We start from the raw sequence: 18495 nt of genomic DNA on the forward strand, positions 1-18495 counted from the left end.
ATTTTGAAAATATCCTTATATCATGGGTATTTCAAGGTCAGCTGATATTTCTGCGTATTTTCAAAATATCGACAGGACATATTATTGTGATAATTTCCGGAGATATTCTCGAGAATTTTTAAAAACGTCTTTTTATATATTTTAAGTACTTGTTTTCTTTTCTTTTTGTTTCTTTATATTTTGCAAGAGAAAGCACTATAAAACCTATCATTTCTCATTCTTTTTTATTATTCTTTATATTTTTTCAAATTTCAAAACTTTTGATATTTTCCCGAGAGAACAACTTTTTGGAAAGAACTGAAAAACCTTGCCAAGAAATTGTCAAGAACATGAAAACTGGAGCTATCTCAACTAGTGTCAAACACGAAAAGAGATGTCTGATAGGGGCAGATCTGATCACATTTCTTTAAAGACAGGTCATAGAAGAAACACAAAAACTATAACAAAAAAGACCGTACTCAAAACCTGTATCAGCAGTTCTGAGATCAGCTGAACTATAACCAAACAGCCTACCTGCAGCAGCTGCAGCACGAGGCCATATTGTTTGCTGAATATTTGAGGCATCCACTGTTTCACCCCACATGCAAACTTCTCCCCCAAGCACAAGTGTTTGCTGGTAAGCATCAGTTATTCCTTCCAGTGGCTCATTATAGTAAAACTTCTCCCAAGGAACATCAAGATGATCCAGGTACCAAACCCCTTGATTACTTACAATGCATTTGAAGCCTTTAGCCACTGCTAAAGGACAAACCCCTGGGCCTAACCTACAAAACATAACAGAGTACAGACCAGAATAGGTATGAGTTGGAATTGAATGCACATTGCCTTTTTACTACAATAAATAGAAGAACAGCATCCCCATAGAAAGCATACCAGTTATGCACCACAGTTTTTGGATTCAGGTTGGCTTCAAATGCATTAAAAGTTTCTTCCCTGAGAGAGAGAGAGAGAGGGGGGGGGGGGGAATGCATCAATAGTGCTGCCAAATGCACATCTTAACATAATCATGAGCTGTACTTTGGATTCAATGACTAGTTACTAGTATGAACATAATAGAACATTTGAAAATTTTCCATATTTGTTTCCACAGACATACCAGTTTACAGGAGTCCAACCATAAGAAATTGCTATTTCTTGAGCCTTCAACACAAAATACTGATATGCAGCTTCCTCAGTCATATTATGCTCTTGAAGCCTGCATATAGCCTGAGAAAACTCATTCAAGAAGCATGAAGGATACACAATCGGCAATAATGTGATAAAATTGGTCTTCAGCATATCAAAGCACAACCAAGTCATTCACATAGAGGCATTTTTCCTCTGAAAGCAACTCATTTGGTACATGTAACAAAAGAAGCCTTACACAATGTTGACAGAAAACCTCAAAAAAGTCTGCAACTGATTGGAGCAGACCATGTTCACATGCACACCTGAACCACATGAGGACTAGCAAAGAAAATTGCACAGAAAATCAATAGCAACGTTCACGTACCAATACGAGTTTGATGTCAGGTTACTCTTTTATGAATTTATCAGCAAGGGAACATTCCAGAGTAATTTTCAAATGCTTGATTTTGTTGAGAAAATCTAAAGAATTTTTCAGACTTCAAATTAAAAGGAAGAGGAGAAAATGTATATAAAAAATACATGAAATATATTTGCCAAAGCTTGAGGATTCTCCTCTAAAACTATATAGGATTATTGGACTATATAGGATTCTCCTATATAGGATTGTTGGACTATATAGGATTCTCCTCTAAAACTATCAGTAAACATGATATGAATTTGGTTATTTCATCTAGGATTCCCTCCTAGACTTCATCCCCTTTGTAGTAGGGCATACTCTCAAAGAAGTTAACATCCATGACACTATTTTTAGCAACAAGATCATAGCATTTATACCCATTTTGAAGGAGGGTACCAAATGAAGATGCCTTTCATAGCTTTAGGTTCAAGGTTCAAGTTTGTCCCTATAGACTCCTAGGATATGAACATAACATGTGTGACCAAATACACTATGCCTAACATGAAAAACAGTAAACATATGGTTTAATATCTAAAGAGGAGATTTTTCTCCAAGGACATCAAATGCTACTCTATTGATCAAATAGATGGTGGTGAGAAAAGCTTCTGACAAATACACCTCCAAAGCATTCATTTCAAATAATAATGCACAGTCTCTTCTAGCAAGTGTTAGTTCATCTTATCAACACCATTTTACTGAAGAATAACAGGACATGTGCTTTGAGATTCAATTCCATGGCCATAAAGATAATTATAGAATATGGGAGATATACTCCCTCCCATTACAAAATCTTCACTGACTATGGGAGATATACTCTCTCCTATTATCTAAACACAAAATCTTCACTATATATAGCATGATATTGTTTCTCAACCATTTTGTGGTTAATAGGGAATACAAATGTAACTTAATTCTTAGGTTTTAATAAGTAAACAACTGTCATTGTTGAGTAGTCGCCCGCAAGGGTACAAAGTATCTATAGTAAAAAAACGAAAACTACTGAGGTAAGACACCATACATTGAAATGAACAACCTCAAAGGGTGCAGAACTCCTAGAGGTACAATGGGAAAGAAGGTCCTACATTGTTCAGCCTTTTGATAAGTTTTACACTATATAACTGAACTAGCATTAGCACCAACTATATCTGTAACGCCCCAAAATCGTGGACTTGAAACCTTTTATGAAAAAGGTGGAAAGCTTTGAAATCAATCATTTATCAGAGTTTAAAACAGAAGTTCAGCGGAAGATCAGGTTCAAAACAACAAGTCCCTAGACCTTGGGCACATTACAACAAAAAAGCAGATTTCCCTTTTACAAACTGACTTGCAATTCAAATATATATTTTATTGAAATGAAAAGAAGAACCACATTTTGGTAATACAGTTTTAGAAATCCAGAGTTCTAATCAAAAGAGATGTTTTCTAAGAAACCTTGTACTAGGTCTATCAAAAGAGTCCCCAGGAGCGCAACGTCAGGAAAGGGCATTGCCTTGAGTGCATCGCGTCATCATGCCATCGCAAGCTGTCTCAACCTGTTCACCACCTGCCCATGGAAATGGGTCAGTCACTCAACAGACTAGTAGGGGTGCAAAGGACAAGAAAGAGCAGAAGCTGCAATAAGTAAGATAAACGCTAGCTCAAGCAGAAACAAGCAAGACTAGCAGATCTAACCAAATGTGTTGTGGAGTAAGCAAAGCTCTAGTAAAGCAGACAGCTACGTAAAAGAGCAGGAAGGATCAGAGTGCTGAACAGACAACTATAGCAATCTCATAAATATAATAGGTGAAGAGTAACTAACTCTATCCACCAGCCAAGCAAAGCAATTTCATCAGACAGGTATTCATAACAACACTCGTAATACATCCAAGTACCATAGGATGACTCAGTCCATCGACAAGTGATTACATTAATTGTGAGGCACACGCTATTGCATCACAAGCAATTCCTAAGCAATATAAGATAAGCAATCAACTAGTATGAGAAGCTAGTTATTACCAAGCAAGGAACTGCGTAAGCAGTTTAACCAACAAGGGTAACGCCTCGACGGGCGTACCTAGCTCAACGAATAGCATACCGAACAACCGAGCTAACAAGCAAACAAACAATGCACGTCACAATATGCATATCTCAAGATCATGTGTATAAGTTATATCTTGTCTCATTACTGAGCAGGCCATTGTGGGTACGCACAAGGCAAAACGTAGAAACAACCGAGATCGATTCGGGGGTCCATTATGCTATGTATTTTATTATACCCCGAATGACTGACTGAGTCCGCTTCCTAAGGGGACGGTCTGTGACCAAGAGAGTAAATCCCCAAAGGCAAACAAAGGCCCAATGGATGCGCATCCGTACTTCTGCAGAAGTGGCCCGAAGGATTTCCCCTAACCTCCGATGATTGGGGAAGGTCGGATCTTTGCCCGAGATTGCCATATATGACTGTCCATCGGAGTTTTGTACCATCCATCCTCTCTCTTGATGAACCGTTCCGAATGAGCACGACGGAGGGTTTCTTAACCGTCGTCCCATTCTCATGCTCTGGTCTTTCAACCCAATCGAGCATCTTGCCTGTGAAGGCGCATGATTATTATTTAGGTGAGTTATACGCGCCATTGCGCGTTCGAGACAAGCACACAATTCACATCTTACTCACAGCAGTACGCATCGTAACTATTCATATATACAATTACGATGAAAAGGGGGTCAATCCTCAGTGAGGGTAGAAACATCACTCTTGTGATCTCAAACACATGCCATTGCATGTTCGAGGCAGACATAGGCCTCTCATCCTACTCATCGTAGTACGCAACGTACCTGTTCAAAAGTACAACCACAATAAGAGGGGTATGGATCTCTCGCAGGAAATCCCAAAGCTTCTACTTTATAGAAACCCGTAGTGAACTCATTCCAGTTCCAACTGATCGTGCTCGGGTCCTTTAGACAATCGCGAGCAATCTGCCTATTAGGCGAAAGCAACATAACAGGATTAGCTTAATGTGTCAATACACGCTTAGAGGTTACTATAAACCTCTCGTCCTTCTCTTCGTAGTCCAAACATATCGTACGTAACTAAAGGTATAGCTACAAGAGGAAGAACATGGATCTCTTATAAGAGATCCAGCAATACCTTCACGAAGGAAGGTGCTACAATCATGGTTGAACCAAAAAGCCTAAAACTAGGTCTCGCATCAAAGGTGAGGTAACGCCGGTCTAGTGATGACACAAGTACCTTGCTAGGATCCCCACCCCTATTCGTGCACCGGATCCTAAATAAGGTTATCTAAGTCGTATCGAATAGGCAAACTAAGGTTGTAACACATCTATCCCAAATACATCAATTTGGGAGGTCCGACCGCTACCTCTGATTTACAAGCTATACATCTTGAAAATAGGTTTGCACCTAAGACGATGTCTTTTGAGAACTGAAGTGCATAAGTGTGTGTCGTGGCTTGTAAGCCAAGTGAGACGATATACACTACGCACTCGAAGTTGCACTCAGAGAGTGCAAGCTGACAAGAGGCAAACTCATGCACCTACTAATACAAAGGTACGACGAGGGACAAGCCTCGGGGGCGAAGCCGCACCGCGAGGGCAGAACGCTAAAGCTCCACACGAGGTATGAGATCATACCTCGATCATCGTAACGCACAAGCAGGCAACTACGCAAGCGACTCGTGAGGTACAAGATCCTATACGAACTACGCCAGTGTAAAGGACGGCTCATGAGGCACGGGGTTGTACCTCGATAGATCGATAAGCGTAAACAAGTAAATAAGCATACGACAACAATGGACACATGAATGAACAAGGCATATGCACGAAGTGCGGCAACAAGGTAAAGACAAACGCATATAAAAGAAAAGAGCAAGAGCAAGCACGACAGCACCGGAAGGTAAAGCGCGAGAAGTAAAGCAGAAGCAAGGCCATGGCGCATAAAGCGCGGGGCAACAAGTAAATGCAGGAAGTAAAGTGCAAGAACATAAAGGAGGACCAGGATTACATCCTGGAGAAAAAGGCAGACATAAGCAAGTAAATGCCAAGGCGCAAAGCGCGGGGCAGCTGGAAAGTAAAGCGCGACAAAGTAAAGAGGACAAGGATCGCGAAACCGCGTCCTTGAGTTAAAAGACATGGAATGTAAAGACAGAAATAGAAAGCCTAGGCACATATAGCGCGGCGGCGACAGAAAGGAAAGTGCAGAAAAGTAAAGAGGACAAGGATCGCGAAACCGCGTCCTTGAAGGTAAAGACATACGTATATATATTATACGTATACATATATCGTCCTCTTTTAGTTATCTTCCTTATTTTAGCATTTATCAGTTCATTGTCCTTTCACGCAAAAATCCCCTACCTTAAGGGGTTGCGGGTACTCGTACGCATGTAGCGTAGGCAAGCAAGAGCTCGAGCCACAGAGGGCGAGCGGGATCCACCGTTCAACCTGGAGATCTTAGATAGTTAGCATATGCCGGAATAAACAAGCAACACAAGGCAGCAAGGCCTCCTTGCCGGCAGGAGGCAGGTGCAGAAACTCTGCATCCTGCAGACAAGGGTGCCAGAGGCAGGGGCCTCAGCCCTGCTTGGCAAAAGTTGCAGAGGCAGGGAGCAGGAGCTCCCTGTCTGCCAGCACAAAGAAAGGCAGGGGAGGGAGCAGAAGCTCCCTGCCACACCTGCCACAACAAGGCAGGGGGGGGGACACCCCCTGTCGGCAGCAAGAACAGGGCAAGGGGGCAGAGCCCCTTGCCAGAGAACACGGAGATGCAGGGGGCAAGCCCCTGCTAGAAAACAGAAAAGCAAGGGGGGCTTCGCCCCCTGCTGGCACAACGCAGGAGGCACGGGGCCTCGCCCCCCGCCGGGAACAACAGAGTGTGCAGGGGGCTCCACCCCCTGCAGGAGAAACAACAGAAGGCACGGGGCCTAGCCCCCTGCCGGCAAACGAAAGAAGGCAGGGGGACGAAGCCCCCTGCCGAGAAGCAACACAAAGGCAGGGGGACCCCGCCCCCTACCGAAAAACAACAGGTGAGCAGGGGGGTTCATCCCCCTGCCGGAAACAACAACATAAGGCAGGGTGCGAAGCCCCCTGCCGAACACAAGAGCAACGACAGGGGGGGGGCTCGCCCCCTGCCGAGAAAAGAAAGAAGGTAGGGGGCTTGTCCCCTACCGAAAAACAAAGGCAGATGGCAGGGGACAGAGCCCCCTGCCGGCAAGGCGAAATGGCAGGGGGGCTGAGCCCCCTGCCGGCAAGCACGATGACAGGGGCAAAGTCCCCCTGTCGACCCATACAAAGAGGAAGGCAGGGGGGTTAACCCCCTGCCGACAGGGGCTCAGCCCCCTGTCGAACAGCTCCTCAAAAGGAAGAAGAGGAGGGTCACAGGGCTCGATCGAGCCCTGCCGAAAAACCTGCTAGAAGCAGGGGAGCGGAGCCCCCCTACCAAAAAGCTAAGCCAACACAGGGAGCGAAGCTCCCTGCCGGCGCTAGGAAAGAAAGAAGAGAACGGGAGAAGGGGTTTTACCTCTGAGGACCGAAGCCACGTGTCCGCCGGAGGGGTTGCTCGCACGGGGGTACTCCGATCGCCGGCAGCAGCAAAGGTGGAGGGTCGGCTCGAAGGTCGCCGGAACTGAAAGGGGAGGCCGATGGCAAAGAACCCTCGCTCGAAGGGTGAGAGGCGAAGAGGAGACAGCAAGGGGGCGAATCGCCGGCGCTCGGCGACTGCAAGGAGGAACGCAGGTCGCCGGGGTGGCTACCGAAACTCAGAGGGGAGGCGGCCGGACGGAGATGCTCGCATCGTCAGGAGGCCGGCAGCGAGGATCATCGATCGTCAGGGAGGCTGCCAGACTGAGAGGAGAGTGCTCGTATCATCGGGAGGCCGCAGAGAGGATCGCCGGTCGGAATCGCTCGCCGGCGGGAGCGTGATGGGGGCGGCACAGAAGAGAGAGAAGGGGCAAGGGGTTTTGCCCCTCGCCCGAGACGCCTGTGACTTTTAAAAGTCACAGGCTTCTCGAACGATCGAGAAGCCGGATCCGAGTTCGGGCTCGGGTCCAGCTCGGATCCGGGTCCGAAACGGCGGACCGACCGTGACACGTGCAGGGCACGTGTCTTACACGTGTCCGACACGGGTTTTTTTTTTTTTTTTCACGGTCTTTACATCCTACCTCCCTTAAAAGAATTTCGCCCTCGAAATTCCATAGGAAGGTGATCTGCCTAGACCGCATCTAAAGGGAACTAGGTAGATTAGGATGCACGCACGCACACGAACCCCCAGACACATAAGCTTCTGAAGGGATCAGGACAACACATAATGCGTCCCAAAGAAAGGTTCGAAACCAACAACTTGATCGAACAAAGCGTATGTGTGAATTCACTAACACTTGTTTTCGCAAGAGTTCGCACGAGTCATAAAAGGAGGAGTTTAGCAAAAGACTATAAGAATGCTTATTCGCTATCCTCAAGGATGAAGAGACACAACGAGTCATCAAAGAAAATGGGTTTAGTAGAAGACCAAAAGGAAAGGTTAATCATTAACTTCTACTTGACCCGATAAGGCATGAGGAGACAAAACGAGACATTTCTCTAGCTTGCGTTCCTTGAACGGGGTCTCTAAATCACCATCAAGACGTCGTGTGTCCCACTCGCAAACTCTAACAAACTGTACGTCATGAATAACCACAATCTATACTCCCTCAAGGCCTTATGCGGCCAACTGCCACCTATCAAGACTCACTTAAGGCGACATAAAAGCTCACCCTTCCAATAGAAGGTCAAAAACATGATCTAGATCTAAAAATCAATACAAATCTAATTCTCACATCTGAATTGGGCATATAATCATGCTAAAACATAAAGCCAAATCTATAGATTCACAACTGGCTATACTCATAAATATCAGAAGATCAATACAACTCACCATAGCCTTCCCTGGCAATCAAAGTCACACAGGTTCCTTGTCGGACCTCCTGATCCGGGAAACGTACAACCTCACAAGGGATTACCGATCTAGATGGTATACCTGGTCTTGGACAATACACTTCCTCACAGCTCACCGTCTCCGCGGCTACCCGCTCTTGGACAGTGTATATCCTCACAGAGATTCTGCCATTCTAGCCGGGTTACCAGATCTTGGTCATACGAACCCTCACAGAAAATCTTTGAGAACCCAATCCTCAACAAATGCCATAATCAAAGAAAATCACTACGATACCCGCATCAACACAAATGACCGCTCACTGGGTCGATAGCCACTAATAATCGACAAGATCCACGCTGAGTCACCTGGTATGGGAAAATGTACGACCTCACGAGGAATTACCGTCCTAGATGGTATACTTGGTTTTGGACCATACACTTCCTCACAGTTCACCGTCTCCGCGGCTACCCGGTCTTGGACAGTGCACGTCCTCACAGAATTCTACCACTCTAGTGGGTCACCTGATCTTGGTCATACACCCCCTCGCAGATAATCCATTGGAGATCCGATCCTCAACAAACGTCATACCCAGTGATACATGCATCAAAACAATCGACTGATCAAAATAATTGACCGCACACAGGGTCAGAAGCCACCAAGATGGGCATAAGCATAAATACCAGCAATATGCATCGTATCACTTCTCATGGCAGAACAATTCACAAAATCACACATTCTCCCAACAATTCTTATCACGTGGCATATCAATCACATCACATAGGAGATTTAAACTACGCAACTCATCAATGCCACAAGAAACATTATATCCTCAGATAGGACCTCAAAGCGTGCGCAATCAAAGCATAAATTCTATATACAGAAATACGCAGATAACGTATTATGAATCAACTAAACTTCAACTTACGTAGTTCCTACGTAATCCAATAAATTCACAGGATTCAAGTTGTATGTGCAAATAAGACAATTCGAATCTTTGCACAATCATATGCATTCACAATTCTTACCTCGAAGCACATCGCATTCGACCACTTCAGCGTGAAACACACGCACATATCTACAAGACTTCTCTAGTCCAATACTCGTGATACTCATCAATCATGCTAAACAGATATGATAGATTCACACAACCAAACATAAGGTGAAACCCTGCAACACAGTTACGTAGGCGTGATGTATCATCAAACTACTAATCATTTGTAGCCGTGAGGTGTCATATATCTAAGGGATCTAAACTAATGATTTGTAGGCGTACAAGTCAACCACCTAAAGTTAATCAGTTGTAGGCGTGACACGTCATTCACCTAATAAGCATCACGATCATTAAGATCACAAAGACACCAAAGTCACACGAAATTCCATCGATAAGCCTTTACTTAACAAAAATACGCAACAATACACACAAAAAGTCAAAACTAAGACTAACAAAAGTGTCTACTCGACGCTTTCTATGTGTTTTGATGCTACTACTGAGAAGGTTGGGGCGTACTGCTCACTCGCCGAAGGTCATCGACCTTCTTTATGCGACAATCACGGATAAAGTGGCCTACCTTGCCACAATAAAAGCAACCACCAGAGGCTCGAGGACATGCCTGTCCATGGTGAATACGATCACATCTCAGACATTTTGGGTTTAACGGTCGTTGAGGCCCATTTCCTTCACTTAGTTTCTGTCTTTTAGCAGGTCGACGCTTGTTGTCAGCACTATCTTCGGCAGACTTTCGGTTGCGTTGTTGGTTAAAGTGGCATTCTTCAGCAGAATGCCCCATCTTTCTGCAAAAGTGACAATCAACAGGGTTCCGAAGGCACATCGGATCGGACAAAACATGAGGGCTGACACCTCGCTCTAGATTGGTGCTCGTGCAAACCAACATATCAACCTTATAATCCAGGTTCTGGACCATCGCTTGGAGCTGCTCAACTGCTCCGGTTAATGCGTTTATAGATTTGATCAGTTTATTGAACAACATCTAAGCAAAAACACACTCTTTAATGAAAATAGCTACAAAATAAGTTAAGATAAAATAATACTCACAGTGCGATGCAGATGGCGGATGATCAAGGATTACCACTTTCCCAGTTGCTCTGATACCAAAAGTTGTAACGCCCCAAAATCGTGGACTTGAAACCTTTTATGAAAAAGGTGGAAAGCTTTGAAATCAATCATTTATCAGAGTTTAAAACAGAAGTTCAGCGGAAGATCAGGTTCAAAACAACAAGTCCCTAGACCTTGGGCACATTACAACCAAAAAGCAGATTTCCCTTTTACAAACTGACTTGCAATTCAAATATATATTTTATTGAAATGAAAAGAAGAACCACATTTTGGTAATACAGTTTTAGAAATCCAGAGTTCTAATCAAAAGAGATGTTTTCTAAGAAACCTTGTACCAGGTCTATCAAAAGAGTCCCCAGGAGCGCAACGTCAGGAAAGGGCATTGCCTTGAGTGCATCGCGTCATCATGCCATCGCAAGCTGTCTCAACCTGTTCACCACCTGCCCATGGAAATGGGTCAGTCACTCAACAGACTAGTAGGGGTGCAAAGGACAAGAAAGAGCAGAAGCTGCAATAAGTAAGATAAACGCTAGCTCAAGCAGAAACAAGCAAGACTAGCAGATCTAACCAAATGTGTTGTGGAGTAAGCAAAGCTCTAGTAAAGCAGACAGCTACGTAAAAGAGCAGGAAGGATCAGAGTGCTGAACAGACAACTATAGCAATCTCATAAATATAATAGGTGAAGAGTAACTAACTCTATCCACCAGCCAAGCAAAGCAATTTCATCAGACAGGTATTCATAACAACACTCGTAATATATCCAAGTACCATAGGATGGCTCAGTCCATCGACAAGTGATTACATTAATTGTGAGGCACACGCTATTGCATCACAAGCAAATTCCTAAGCAATATAAGATAAGCAATCAACTAGTATGAGAAGCTAGTTATTACCAAGCAAGGAACTGCGTAAGCAGTTTAACCAACAAGGGTAACGCCTCGACGGGCGTACCTAGCTCAACGAATAGCATACCGAACTACCGAGCTAACAAGCAAACAAACAATGCACGTCACAATATGCATATCTCAAGATCATGTGTATAAGTTATATCTTGTCTCATTACTGAGCAGGCCATTGTGGGTACGCACAAGGCAAAACGTAGAAACAGACGAGATCGATTCGGGGGTCCATTATGCTATGTATTTTATTATACCCCGAATGACTGACTGAGTCCGCTTCCTAAGGGGACGGTCTGTGACCAAGAGAGTAAATCCCCAAAGGCAAACAAAGGCCCAATGGATGCGCATCCGTACTTCTGCAGAAGTGGCCCGAAGGATTTCCCCTAACCTCCGATGACTGGGGAAGGTCGGATCTTTGCCCGAGATTGCCATATATGACTGTCCATCGGAGTTTTTTACCATCCATCCTCTCTCTTGATGGACCGTTCCGAATGAGCACGACGGAGGGTTTCTTAACCGTCGTCCCATTCTCATGCTCTGGTCTTTCAACCCAATCGAGCATCTTGCCTGTGAAGGCGCATGATTATTATTTAGGTGAGTTATACGCGCCATTGCGCGTTCGAGACAAGCACACAATTCACATCTTACTCACAGCAGTACGCATCGTAACTATTCACATATACAATTACGATGAAAAGGGGGTCAATCCTCAGTGAGGGTAGAAACATCACTCTTGTGATCTCAAACACATGCCATTGCATGTTCGAGGCAGACATAGGCCTCTCATCCTACTCATCGTAGTACGCAACGTACCTGTTCAAAAGTACAACCACGATAAGAGGGGTATGGATCTCTCGCAGGAAATCCCAAAGCTTCTACTTTATAGAAACCCGCAGTGAACTCATTCCAGTTCCAACTGATCGTGCTCGGGTCCTTTAGACAATCGCGAGCAATCTGCCTATTAGGCGAAAGCAACATAACAGGATTAGCTTAATGTGTCAATACACGCTTAGAGGTTACTATAAACCTCTCGTCCTTATCTTCGTAGTCCAAACATATCGTACGTAACTAAAGGTATAGCTACAAGAGGAAGAACATGGATCTCTTATAAGAGATCCAGCAATACCTTCACGAAGGAAGGTGCTACAATCATGGTTGAACCAAAAAGCCTAAAACTAGGTCTCGCATCAGAGGTGAGGTAACGCCGGTCTAGTGATGACGCAAGTACCTTGCTAGGATCCCCACCCCTATTCGTGCACCGGATCCTAAATAAGGTTATCTAAGTCGTATCGAATAGGCAAACTAAGGTTGTAACACATCTATCCCAAATACATCAATTTGGGAGGTCCGACCGCTACCTCTGATTTACAAGCTATACATCTTGAAAATAGGTTTGCACCTAAGACAATGTCTTTTGAGAACTGAAGTGCATAAGTGTGTGTCGTGGCTTGTAAGCCAAGTGAGACGATATACACTACGCACTCGAAGTTGCACTCAGAGAGTGCAAGCTGACAAGAGGCAAACTCATGCACCTACTAATACAAAGGTACGACGAGGGACAAGCCTCGGGGGCGAAGCCGCACCGCGAGAGCAGAACGCTAAAGCTCCACACGAGGTATGAGATCATACCTCGATCATCGTAACGCACAAGCAGGCAACTACGCAAGCGACTCGTGAGGTACAAGATCCTATACGAACTACGCCAGTGTAAAGGACGGCTCATGAGGCACGGGGTTGTACCTCGATAGATCGATAAGCGTAAACAAGTAAATAAGCATACGACAACAATGGACACATGAATGAACAAGGCATATGCACGAAGTGCGGCAACAAGGTAAAGACAAACGCATATAAAAGAAAAGAGCAAGAGCAAGCACGACAGCACCGGAAGGTAAAGCGCGAGAAGTAAAGCAGAAGCAAGGCCATGGCGCATAAAGCGCGGGGCAACAAGTAAATGCAGGAAGTAAAGTGCAAGAATATAAAGGAGGACCAGGATTACATCCTGGAGAAAAAGGCAGACATAAGCAAGTAAATGCCAAGGCGCAAAGCGCGGGGCAGCTGGAAAGTAAAGCGCGAGAAAGTAAAGAGGACAAGGATCGCGAAACCGCGTCCTTGAGTTAAAAGACATGGAATGTAAAGACAGAAATAGAAAGCCTAGGCACATATAGCGCGACGGCGACAGAAAGAAAAGTGCAGAAAAGTAAAGAGGACAAGGATCGCGAAACCGCGTCCTTGAAGGTAAAGACATACGTATATATATTATACGTATACATATATCGTCCTCTTTTAGTTATCTTCCTTATTTTAGCATTTATCAGTTCATTGTCCTTTCACGCAAGAATCCCCTACCTTAAGGGGTTGCGGGTCCTCGTACGCATGTAGCGTAGGCAAGCAAGAGCTCGAGCCACAGAGGGCGAGCGGAATCCACCGTTCAACCTGGAGATCTTAGATAGTTAGCATATGCCGGAATAAACAAGCAACACAAGGCAGCAAGGCCTCCTTGCCGGCAGGAGGCAGGTGCAGAAACTCTGCATCCTGCAGACAAGGGTGCCAGAGGCAGGGGCCTCAGCCCTGCTTGGCAAAAGTTGCAGAGGCAGGGAGCAGGAGCTCCCTGTCTGCCAGCACAAAGAAAGGCAGGGGAGGGAGCAGAAGCTCCCTGCCACACCTGCCACAACAAGGCAGGGGGGGGACACCCCCTGTCGGCAGCAAGAACAGGGCAAGGGGGCAGAGCCCCTTGCCAGAGAACACGGAGATGCAGGGGGCAAGCCCCTGCTCGAAAACAGAAAAGCAAGGGGGGCTTCGCCCCCTGCTGGCACAACGCAGGAGGCAGGGGGGCCTCGCCCCCCGCCGGGAACAACAGAGTGTGCAGGGGGCTCCACCCCCTGCAGGAGAAACAACAGAAGGCACGGGGCCTAGCCCCCTGCCGGCAAACGAAAGAAGGCAGGGGGACGAAGCCCCCTGCCGAGAAGCAACACAAAGGCAGGGGGACCCCGCCCCCTACCGAAAAACAACAGGTGAGCAGGGGGGTTCAGCCCCCTGTCGGAAACAACAACATAAGGCAGGGTGCGAAGCCCCCTGCCGAACACAAGAGCAACGACAGGGGGGGGGGGGGGCTCGCCCCCTGCCGAGAAAAGAAAGAAGGTAGGGGGCTTGTCCCCTACCGAAAAACAAAGGCAGATGGCAGGGGACAGAGCCCCCTGCCGGCAAGGCGAAATGGCAGGGGGACTGAGCCCCCTGCCGGCAAGCACGATGACAGGGGCAAAGTCCCCCTGTCGACCCATACAAAGAGGAAGGCAGGGGGGTTAACCCCCTGCCGACAGGGGCTCAGCCCCCTGTCGAACAGCTCCTCAAAAGGAAGAAGAGGAGGGTCACAGGGCTCGATCGAGCCCTGCCGAAAAACCTGCTAGAAGCAGGGGAGCGGAGCCCCCCTACCAAAAAACTAAGCCAACACAGGGAGCGAAGCTCCCTGCCGGCGCTAGGAAAGAAAGAAGAGAACGGGAGAAGGGGTTTTACCTCTGAGGACCGAAGCCACGGGTCCGTCGGAGGGGTTGCTCGCACGGGGGTACTCCGATCGCCGGCAGCAGCAAAGGTGGAGGGTCGGCTCGAAGGTCGCCGGAACTGAGAGGGGAGGCCGATGGCAAAGAACCCTCGCTCGAAGGGTGAGAGGCGAAGAGGAGACAGCAAGGGGGCGAATCGCCGACGCTCGGCGACTGCAAGGAGGAACGCAGGTCGCCGGGGTGGCTGCCGAAACTCAGAGGGGAGGCGGCCGGACGGAGATGCTCGCATCGTCAGGAGGCCGGCAGCGAGGATCATCGATCGTCGGGGAGGCTGCCAGACTGAGAGGAGAGTGCTCGTATCATCGGGAGGCCGCAGAGAGGATCGCCGGTCGGAATCGCTCGCCGGCGGGAGCGTGATGGGGGCGGCACAAAAGAGAGAGAAGGGGCAAGGGGTTTTGCCCCTCGCCCGAGACGCCTGTGACTTTTAAAAGTCACAGGCTTCTCGAACGATCGAGAAGCCGGATCCGAGTTCGGGCTCGGGTCCAGCTCGGATCCGGGTCCGAAACGGCGGACCGACCGTGACACGTGTCCGACACGTGCAGGGCACGTGTCTTACACGTGTCCGACACGTGCAGGGCACGTGTCTTACACGTGTCCGACACGGGTTTTTTTTTTTCACGGTCTTTACAATATCAAGGTACAAAATCCACATTTGAGATAGAAGCAAGTGCCCCAATCTCATATCCAACAATAAACTTGACTCTCCATGAGCGGATGATTTGGTACTTCTAGATATCAATGCATGAGAGGTCTCAAGAGTATATAATCCCTTTCTTCATGTTCATGACCATAAATCCACCCTATCTTCAAGTCATGAAACACACAATATGAGGGATAAATTACACAAAACAATTAAGGTCCTTGGTGAGAGAACTCATAGATAAAAGATTAACAAGAAATTTGAGAATATGCAAGACATAATGTAATGGGAAGCAAAGAGCATGAATGGTTCCTTTTCCAAGAATAGAGGAAGGGGGGTGGAGAACCATTCGCCAATTTCAAGATTTAACTGTGAATGATAATTAATGAAAAGGTGCCCCACACTTGACATGATCAGTGGCATCAGTATCTATAAATCATGAGGTGGATGCTAAGTGAGTTGATGCATCCATACCTTGTTGAGCACGATAGGAAGTGTAGGTAGAGGTGGTGGACCTATCTTTGAATTGATCTACTGCTCGAAGCTCCAATTCTTCAATTATCTTAGCATGGCAGTTCCTCCTTACCATTGTCTTTTATCTTCTCTTGAGTGGGATTGTTCAAGGAGGCATTATACACTCCATTTCCTCTAGCATAAGGTTTTCCCACTAGATCAAACATCGGTCTCTAGTGTGTCTTGCACCTCACTCATTCCTTTGCATCGCCCATATAGGTTCTCTACCACTGAAAAAGGTGCAGGATCCGACCCGATCCATGTAAAGACCATACAACTTTCTTTTTAGTTATCGGGTCTGGATACACCAGACCCGGACCCATGGTGTAATGTAAACTTAAATACACATTTAGGTCACGATTTCTTTTACTGAAATCGTGACAGCCGCAATCGATCTCTCTCTCTCTCTCTCTCTCTCAATACAGGGACAAAGGAAAACTTACATGGTATCAGAGCATAGATCCAGCTAAGGGTTGAAGAGAAGGTGCGACAGATCAAAGGTTTGAGGTTTCGTCCTTTCTTTCTTTCTTTCAGATTTCTTCTTTCTCTACCTCCATTCTCAATCTCCATCTCGTTTCCCCTTTCTGTTTTCCCAGCCTTTTCTCTTCTTCCTTTAGTGGATTCACGTCTCACGTGAATCCCTAAACTGTTCACGAAGAATTCACGTGAATCTTGGTTCACGAAAACGTTGTTCATCAAAAAACAAAAAGGAAGGGAAAAGCTTGTTTCACGTGAATCTCTTGTTCCACGTGAAACACTAAGATCAAATTATAAAGATCGTGCATTCCACGTGAATCTCCTGTTTCTTTATTCAAATCTGTTTTTTTTTTCTGAATCTCCTGTTTCTTTATTCAAACTGTTTCTTTATCCAAATCTGTTTTTTTTTGCGTATCCCTTCTTCATTTTGGGCAGACGTGCAACATAAAATCTGGGACTCTAAAATCTGACATAAAACCTTTTTGCTGTCCAGCCTGCTGTGCGACATAAAATCTGGGATTCATTTTGATTTGACTTTCTTTCCTTTTGTTCTCATTTGTCCTTTCTCGTATCATATTTGTTCTGACTGTTACGAGTGGGATCCACATTGAAAACTCAGTCCTTCTTCTGACAGCTTCTGGTCGTCAATCTTTGAGTTACTCAGCGCAAAAAAAAAAGGAGGAAGACGATCAGCAAACCTCTCTGGCTGCAGACTGAGCACTCTGTGAATACTTCAAAAAAAAACAAACAAACAAAGGGGTTCCTTTTCTTGTTAAAACTCCTTTTTCATGGATCTTCATTCTTCTTCATCCAATCTTTCTTCAAGTTTTCTCACTCAACTCGTTTCTGAAAAGTTAACTACCTCAAACTTCTTGATTTGGAAGAGACAAATCATTCCTTTTATAAGGAGTCAAGGTCTATTAGGTCACCTTGATGGAACCACTCCCGCTCCACTCGAATTTGTTACGAGAGAAGAAAAAGACAACAAAGGAGTAAGTTCAATTGTGTATGTCAAGAATGTAGAGTACCTCAACTGGGAAAGGAAAGATCAGTCAGTGGTTGCATACATCACTTCCACCTTGTCCCAAGAGGTCCTTGTTGCAATTCCCGACAATTGTACTGCTCTGCAACTTTGGGAAAAAATGGTTCAAACATACTCACAAGTTTCGCAGGCGAGAATGGTTTTTCTCAAGAGGGAATTTCAGATGTTGAGAAAAGATTTCATGACCATCATGGAATATCTGAACAAAATGAAGACTATCACAGACCAACTTGCAGTTATAGGATGTGCGGTGAGTGATAGTGATATGGTACAACAGACTCTGAGTGGATTGGGATCCGACTACAATATGATCGTCACTTCACTATTGTGTCTCCCTGCCCTTCCTACCTTTGATGAGTTGCGAGCAAAATTGATTCAGTATGAGATGACTCTGAAAGGGTTCTCTGAGGAATCTCACATTCACACAAACTCTCAGGAAGTTTTTGCCACAGGGGTGACTTATGGTAGAGGACGAGGACGAGGAGGACAAGGGCGAAATGGACACGGAGGGCGTGGTCTGCTTCCCACTCCAAATATGTTAGCTCATGCGCAGGGGTCAAGATCCACTCCTACCTGCTTCCTTTGTAACAAAAAGGGACATATCAAGGCGAATTGTTGGCATAATCCAGAGAATAAAGGAAAGGGTCCACAGACAGAAAACAAAAAGAAGTTCTCAAGTAGTGGAGAAATTAAAGATCTGCTGATATCTGCCTTGTCAGAGTTGAAATTGAAGCAGAGTGATGAAGGCACTTGGTTTGTCGACTCAGGGGCAGCGACTCATGTGACAGGTGATGCAGGTAAGATTTTTAATCCCATTCCTTATTTTGGAAAAAGTAAGATTGTCACTGGAGATGGATCCCACCATCC

The 18495-nt window shown here is 45.7% G+C and overlaps 1 protein-coding gene across 1 annotated transcript in view; it reads right to left on the bottom strand.

Annotated features, from left to right (window-relative positions):
• The window catches only part of HEXO1 (beta-hexosaminidase 1), an 89681-nt gene that overhangs the window by 2751 nt on the left and 68435 nt on the right, over positions 1–18495 (bottom strand). The window contains exons 12-14 of the mRNA XM_090006131.1: positions 1097–1195; positions 874–933; positions 514–764 (exon numbers count right to left, since the gene is read on the bottom strand). Coding sequence (XP_089862257.1) covers positions 514–764; positions 874–933; positions 1097–1195 — 410 coding nt within the window. The remainder of the gene's footprint in view (positions 1–513; positions 765–873; positions 934–1096; positions 1196–18495) is intronic.

Source organism: Nuphar pumila, chromosome 5 (genome assembly GCF_984573655.1).
Source record: "Nuphar pumila chromosome 5, dmNupPumi1.hap1.1, whole genome shotgun sequence".
Classification (NCBI taxonomy): domain Eukaryota; kingdom Viridiplantae; phylum Streptophyta; class Magnoliopsida; order Nymphaeales; family Nymphaeaceae; genus Nuphar; species Nuphar pumila.